This window comes from Pectinophora gossypiella, chromosome 14 (genome assembly GCF_024362695.1).
Source record: "Pectinophora gossypiella chromosome 14, ilPecGoss1.1, whole genome shotgun sequence".
NCBI classification, from domain to species: domain Eukaryota; kingdom Metazoa; phylum Arthropoda; class Insecta; order Lepidoptera; family Gelechiidae; genus Pectinophora; species Pectinophora gossypiella.
Window position 1 is genome coordinate 16,211,996 of NC_065417.1, and position 7,817 is coordinate 16,219,812.

General features: G+C 59.9%; 1 protein-coding gene across 1 annotated transcript; it reads left to right on the forward strand.

Moving 5' to 3' along the window:
• Nucleotides 1-579: 579 nt before the first annotated feature.
• LOC126372708 (uncharacterized) lies at nt 580-7,128 on the forward strand. The gene is made up of 3 exons (XM_050018557.1): nt 580-3,727; nt 3,825-3,979; nt 4,809-7,128. Exons 1-3 carry the CDS (start codon nt 580-582, stop codon nt 7,098-7,100), a joined length of 5,595 nt encoding a protein of 1,864 aa, XP_049874514.1. The 3' UTR covers nt 7,101-7,128.
• The last annotated feature ends 689 nt before the right edge of the window (nt 7,129-7,817 follow it).

A 7,817-nucleotide genomic window follows, 5' to 3' on the forward strand; every position in this document is an offset into this window, starting at 1 on the left:
AGAGGTCCTCCCGGAGACGGTAAGGGTGGCTCGCCCTATGAGATGCGCTGATGTGCTCATCTCGGGGTTGGATGACTCTGCCTCAGCGGAGAGTATCACGGCTGCAGTGGTAGAGGCCGGGAAATGCTCTGCTGAGCACGTCAGAGTCGGGCCTATAAGAGTCGGGGTATTTGGCGTGGGCAGCGCGCTCGTAGAGTGCCCTGTTGAAGCGGCCAAGATGCTGGTGGACAGTGGACGACTCCTAGTCGGATGGAGCGCAGCCCGAGTGCGAGCACTGGGGCCTAGGCCAATGAAGTGTTATAGATGCTTCGAAATTGGGCATACTGGGCTCCAGTGCCAATCTCCAGTAGACCGCAGCCGGAACTGCTTCCGATGCGGACAGGAGGGACACATGTCGTCGACATGTACCGGCGACCTCCACTGCCCCATTTGCAGGGCTGCAGGGAAACCTGCAAACCATGCAACTGGGGGTCGGAAGTGCACTCGGCCGAAGCGTGGCAAGAAAGGGACTGCCAGGACCCCAGCCCCTAGCCAAATCTCGAGGGAGCCGCCACAGGAGGCGATGGCGACCGGTTAGTAATGGCAGGACACCGCTATTTACTTGCCAACGTCAACCACTGCACTGGTGCGCAGGACTTGGTCATGCAAACCATGTTGCAGAGGTCCATCGACGTATTGGTCATCACGGAGCCATACTACGTGTCTCCCCAGCCCAACTGGGCTGGTGACCCGCGGAACTCCGTGACGATCACTGTGGCGACCGGTCCGGGCTCCTTGCCCCTATCTGTCCGGGATAGAGAAGTCGGATTTGTCTCCGCCTATTGGGGCGACAATCTGATCTTCGGGGTTTACTTCTCTCCCAATGCTCCTTTGGCTGAGTACCAGTTGTTCCTGGATCGCCTGGGAACTGCTGTCAGGAGAACGACTCAGTCCAAAGTGATTGTACTTGGCGACTTCAATGCCCATAGTACAGCATGGGGATCCCCGGAGACAGATGACCGCGGTGAGGCGGTAGAGGAGTGGGCGGCATTGTGCGGTCTTGTGCTGCTCAATTGTGGCTCAACCGACACGTGGGTGCGACGGCAGAGCGGGTCCATAGTGGACTTAACGTTCGCTAGCCCTGCCCTAGCATCGCGCGTGTCGAACTGGCGGGTTCTGGATGATGTGGAGACACTCTCGGACCACCGCTACGTTACGTTCGAGGTCTCCACCTCATCCGGGGATAACATCTCCCGGCGGGAAGACAGACCATCGGTTTTCCCGAGGTGGTCACTCGTGCGCCTCAACGAGGAGCTGCTGGAGGAGGCTGCGATTGTCCAGGCATGGACCATGCAGCCCGTAGATCCGGCAGAGGTACACGAGGGAGCCCTCAAATTCAGAGAGGCCCTGACACGGATGTGTGACGCGGCTATGCCTCGAGCCAAGAGGCGGCCCCCAAGGCGAGCGGTATACTGGTGGACTCAAGATATAGCTGATCTGCGCGAAGCTTGCGTTGCGGCGCGTCGAGAGTTCACCAGATACCGAAGACTGCAGAGTCGCAGCGAAGAAAGGGAGGACCTGCTGCATAACATCTACAGCCAGTCCAAAAAGTCCCTTCAACTGGCCATCAGCAGGTCCAAAACCCTCTCCAGGCAGGAGATGCTGGAGGATCTTAACAGGGATCCGTGGGGACGTCCGTACCGTGCGGCGAGATGCAAATTTCGCCCACAGGCGCCCCCGATCACGGAAACCCTGCAGCCTCAACTGTTGGAGGATGTAGTGACGGGTCTGTTCCCGGACAGCTCCGATCACACCCCACCAACCATGGCGGATTCCCTAGAGGAAGAGGCCGAAGAGATCCCTCCACTGAGGTCGCTGGAGGTTCGCGCTGCCGCGATGAGGTTACGGGCCAAAAACACCGCGCCCGGACCTGATGGAGTCCCGGGTCGGGTTCTGGCATTGTCGTTAGACAAGTTGGGGGCTCACCTAGCCGAGCTTCTCGACGCCTGTTTGGCGACGAGCCAGTTCCCGACGTGTTGGAAGGAGGGTCGGTTAGTCCTTCTCAAGAAGGATGGGCGCCCTGCGGAGACACCTTCTGCATACCGCCCCATAGTGCTATTGGATGATACGGGAAAGCTCTTCGAGCGTATCATTGCCTCCCGTATCACCCAGCACCTAACCAACATTGGCCCTAACCTGTCGGACAACCAGTTCGGATTCCGAGTGAGCCGATCGACGATCGACGCGATCACACGCGTCAAGGCTCTCTCGGAAGAAGCGGTCGACTCTGGCGGCGTGTTGTTGGCGGTGTCTCTGGACATCGCCAACGCTTTTAATTCGCTGCCATTTGGGAGTATTCTGGAGGCGATCCGATTCCACCGGCTTCCCCAATACCTACGGAGGCTGATTGCAGTCTACCTGCACAACAGAGTGGTATTGTATACAGGACAGGATGGCTCTCTACATCGACGGGCTGTCGGATGCGGTGTTCCACAGGGGTCGGTCCTAGGTCCACTTCTGTGGAACATCGGGTTTGATTGGACCCTGCGGGGTGATCTTCCCCCAGGCCTTAGCGTTGTCTGCTATGCAGACGACACCTTGGTCACGGCACGAGGGGAAAATTATGAGGAGGCGGCTGCGCTAGCTTCAGCTGGCGTCCAACAAGTGGTGGAACGGATCGAGTCGTTGGGCCTAAAGGTGGCCCTCAACAAAACTGAGGCTCTGTGCTTTCACGGTCCTCGGAGGGGGCCACCCGCAGGTGCCAGCATCGTGATTGGCGGTTGCCGGGTCGAGGTAAAGTCTCAGATGAAATATCTGGGGCTTTACCTTGATCCGAAGTGGAACTTCCGAGAGCATTTTCGGAGATTAGCTCCTAAACTAATCAGTGCCGCATCTGCTCTCGGAAGGTTACTGCCGAACTTGGGAGGCCCGAGCGTCACCTGCCGTCGCCTGTACACGGGCGTAGTTCGGTCCATGGCGCTCTATGGTGCACCGGTGTGGGTCGGGGCTCTGACTGGCCCGAACAAGACCATGCTGTTTCGTGCGCAGCGGGTCATGGCGGTCAGAGTCGCCCGAGGATACCGCACAATTTCACACGAGGCGGCCTGTGTCCTCGCGGGCACACCTCCGTGGGACCTAGACGCCGAAGTTCTTGCGGAGGTCTACGAGAGATGCGCGGTGGCTAAAGCGCAGGGAGATGGTCCAGATCCCGAAGACCTGGCCCGTTGGAGGAAGCGCGCTCAACGCAATCTGCTGCGAAGGTGGAGGCAGCGATTGGAAGAGCCGTGCGCTGGCTTGCGGACCGTGGCGGCTGTTCGCCCAGTCCTGAAGGAGTGGGTGAACCGACGCCACGGCTCGCTCACCTTTAGGCTGGTGCAGATCCTGTCGGGGCATGGCAGCTTCGGCAGGTATCTGTGCCACATAGCCGGCAGGGAGCCGTTGGCAGTGTGTCACCACTGCGCTTGCAGTGACGACACCGCCGACCATACACTGGGGGTCTGTCCAGCATGGGCGCAACAGCGAGCGGTGCTCGCCTCAGTGGTTGGGAACGACCTCTCGCTGCCAGCCGTGGTCAACGCCATGGTTGGCAGCAAGAGAGCGTGGGAGGCGATGGTCTCCTTCTGTGAGGACGTGGTGGCACAGAAGGAGGCTGCCGAACGGACCCGAGAGGACGACCCCCTCTCGGATCCTATCCGACGAAGGCGTACTGGGCGGAGAAGGGGGGTATTTGCTCGCCAACTCTTGCCTAGTTAGCCAAGCCCTCGGGCGACGGAAGCGGGGAAATTCCGTCGCCCGATTCCATCTAGGGCTCGTAGAGGATGTGATCTGCCGTGTGTTCCCGGCAGATCACATAACATCGGAGATCAGGATGGACTGCTCCTCCCATCCTGTATTCAGGGAGTGTCCGAATCGGACAGCGCCGACGGGTGCACGGAAGAGTGTGCCAACGTCCCCGGACACCCGCCAATCGGCGAAGGAAGTGGAACACCGAGGAGTTTTAGTGAGTAGGAGTCTCACATAACCCAGTCGCTTTCCCCGGGCGGCTGGGTATCCATGATGGATTTCTCCTCGTAAAAAAAAAAAAAAAAAAAAAAAAAAAAAAAAAAAAAAAAGGTTAGGTTAGGTTAGGTTAGGTTCCCCCCCAATGGGTTCTCGCCTTGTCGTGGCGGGGGGGCTCAGTAGCTGTGGAAGTGATTGGAAATGCCGCTTACTCCATATCACTTCCACAGTGAAGCTAAGAAGAACCCAACGCGCGGCGGGTCCGCTCAGATAACTCTGGGCGGGCAACGGCTTCGGCCACCGTCGGGCAACCCGTAAGCCTGCACTTGGTGGGGTCGCAGGAACGGGGGCCGCCTTCACACTGAGTGGAGGGGGCTGCGAGGAGATAACCTCTATAAAAAATCCGCAGGGAGGAGGCGAATTCCGCCTTCGCGCGGCTGGTTCGTCGGTCGTCAATGTACGGCTGGCGGACAGGCTTCGGCCACAGTCGGGCGAACCTGCTACCCTGACTTGCGGTGGTCATGTCTCGCGGCATGTCTCAGGGCCAGGGGGGCTTGCCTTAACCGGCCGGCCCCGAGAGGAGTAAACCTCACTAAAAATCTCCCAAAGTCTCACGTTGGGGCACCTTCGGGTCTCGCGCGGCGTGAGGCGCCTGTTGCAGGTGGCGGAGGGGATATCTCCGGTAGCGAGCGGCCATCGCTGGGGCACCGCCCGACCCCCCAGGCGGATTAGGGTTACCCGGGTACAGAGGGCACTGCCCGGGTGGACTGTATACTTCCCTCATTCTCGTGGGATCAATTAATACTATGGATAAAAAACCAATTGTGGAGCTTGTGGACGTATTGAAATCTAAAAATAAACGGACCGATTTAATTGACGACTTTGGCGAGAAACGTGGACAAGATTGCGCGCGATCTGGGGAAAGAACGGCACTGCCTGCGGATACCACCAATCCGGAGGCGGCCGTCCTATCCGACGACGATATCAGCAGCTGCTCAAGTGCAGCTGACGAGCCCCGCAAGGGGAAAGGGACGGGTGGGTCATCCATGGACCCGAAATCGCCGGTGCTTAGCGGCAAGCACCGGTGGTCGAAGGAAAAGGTGCCTTCCAAAACATACAGGGCCATGACTGGGGGCAGCTCGGAGAGCATGGCGAGAGGCCTGCGAGGGCCCATGGTAGGGGCAGCTGTGCCCATCTCGGAAACGGAATCCGACTGCTCGGGGATGGATACAGCTGTCTCCTACTCAGACGGAGATCTGGCCGCTGGCGACAAGCGGCGCAAAAAACGGAGAGCCCCGGAGGCGGGGAGCAGTGATGAGTCAGGAGCAGGCTCATCCATCGCTGCGGCTACTCCGAACCGTGCGGCCAAGCGCGGCAGGGGAAGGCCGCCCACCACTGGGCATTACGTTGGTCTGGCCAAGGCGAAGGAGGCCTTGGTCAGTGCCCAAAGAGCGGAGCTCGAACTCCTGGACGAATCGGAGGTCCTCGAGTCGACCAGGGAGCTTGCGGCAGTGCCTGCGGACTGCCTTGAGGGGAGGGTGGAGAGCAGCGTCAAGGTCATCCTTGACGTTGCTCGCAAATCCAAGAACCTCAAGGGCACGTTCGTGAACGCCCTGAAGAAAGCCGCCACGCAGATAGAACAGGCTGTGGCGGCTTTAACGGAGAGGACCTCCGATGAGGAAGTCCGGGTTCTGCGTTCTGAGAACGCAGAACTGCGGAGAAGGGTGGAGAGCCTCAGCGGGGAGATGATCAAACTCCGCGAGGACCTTGCGCGTCTCTCCGCTGAGAACTCCCGCGCCAAGGCGCCTGCACCCCAGGAGGAGGGAAGGAGTGAGGCGGACCAGCGGTCAGCCATACTGTCTGACATCGATCGTATGATCGACATCAAGCTGGCCAGGCTAGAAAACCGCCTCCTCCCACCGTCGGCGTTCCGTCCGCCGCTGCAAGCGGACCTGAAGAAGCCTGCTCCGCAGGCAAAGGGAGCTCAGCCACAGGCTACAAAGGCAGCCAAACTCCCACCTGCCAAAGCGCCTGCCGCCAAGGCAGCCAGAAAGGCTGCCCCAGCAGCAGACCCTCCCACCCCAGCGCCCACACGTGGCGAAGCGACCCCCTTGCAGGGATCGCAGCCACCTGCGGAGACGTGGAGCGACGTGGTGCGGAAAGGCAAGAAGGGGAAAAAGAAGGCGCGCAAAGCCGATGCCACTCCCACAGCCCAGACTACGCCCAGCAAGCCTCCGGCGAGCCATGTAGACACTACAAGGCCGCGCGGAAAGGCAAAGCCTAAAAAGGCGAGAGGCAGTGAAGAGGCAAAGGCTCTGCGCCCCCCTAGGTCGGCTGTGGTCACCCTGACCTTGCGTCCGGAGACAATCGCCGAGGGAGTGACGTATGCCCAGGTGCTCACCAGGGCGAAGATGGGAGTGAACCTCAGACAGCTGGGAATAGACGGCCTGCGCTTCCGTCTGGCTGCCACCGGGGCTCGAGTGCTCGAGATCCCCGGAAAGGAGAGCGCGGACAAGGCCGAACTCCTTGCAGCGAAGCTGAAAGAGGTCCTCCCAGAAACCGTCAAGGTGGCTTGCCCGGTGAGATGTACCGACGTGGTTGTCTCCGGGCTTGACGACTCGGCGACTGCGGAGAGCATCACGGCTGCCGTGGCCGAGGTCGGGAAATGCTCTCCGGAGCATGTAAAGGTCGGCCCTATCCGGGTTGGAGTGTTTGGCGTGGGCAGCGCGCTAGTCGAGTGCCCTATCGGGGCTGCCAAAACGGTGCTGGAACGCGGGCGACTCCTGATCGGCTGGAGTTCAGCTCGGGTGCGTGCACTGGGGCCTAGGCCAATGAAGTGCTTCAAGTGCTTCGAGATTGGGCATACTGGGCTCCAGTGCAACTCGAAGGTCGACCGAAGCCGGAACTGCTTCCGGTGCGGGCAGGAAGGTCACATGGCGTCGTCATGTACCGGCGACCTCCACTGCCCCGTTTGCAAGGCTGCAGGTAAACCTGCAAACCATGCAACCGGGGGTCGGAAGTGCGCACGGCCGAAGAAGGGCAGAAAAGGGACTGCCAAGATTCCAGTCCCTGGCCAAGCACCGAGGCAGCCATCGCAGGAAGCGATGACGACCGGCCCGTAATGGCAGGCCACAGGGAGGAGTGCGCTCAACACAGCCTGCTGCGAAGATGGAGGCAGCGGCTGTCAGAGCAGCCAAACACGCCGGGGGTCCGTCCGGCGTGGGCGTAACAACGTGCCGTTGAGTGGTTGGCAGCGGCCTCCTGCTGCCACCCATGGTCAACGCCGTGGTTGGCGGCAGGGGAACGCTGAATGTGATGGTCTCCTTCCGTGAGGACGTGGTGGCGCGGAAGGAGGCAACGGAGCGGACCCGAGAGGACGTCCCCCTCTCGGATCCTATCCGTCGTCGGCAAACTGGGCGGAGAAGGGGGGTAATGCTCGCCGACTCTTGCCCAGTCAACAAGCCCTCGGGCGGCGGAAGCGGGGAAATTCCGCCGCTCGAATCCATCAAGGGCTCACGGAGGATGTGGTCTGTCGTGTGTTCCGGCAGACCACATAAAAGCGGAGGTCAGGGTGGACTGCACTCCTCCCACCCTGAACCCTGGGAGCGTCCGTTCCGGACGGCGCCGGCGGGTGCACGGAAGAGTGTGTAAACGTCCCCGCACACCCGCCAATAGGCGGAGGCTGCTGAACACCGAGGAGTTTTAGTGAGTAGGAGTCTCACATAACCCAGTCGCTTTCCCCGGGCGGCTGGGTATCCATGATGGATTTCTCCTCGTTAAAAAAAAAAAAAAAAAAAAAAAAAAAAAAAAAAAAAAAAAAAAAAAAAAAAAAAAAAAAA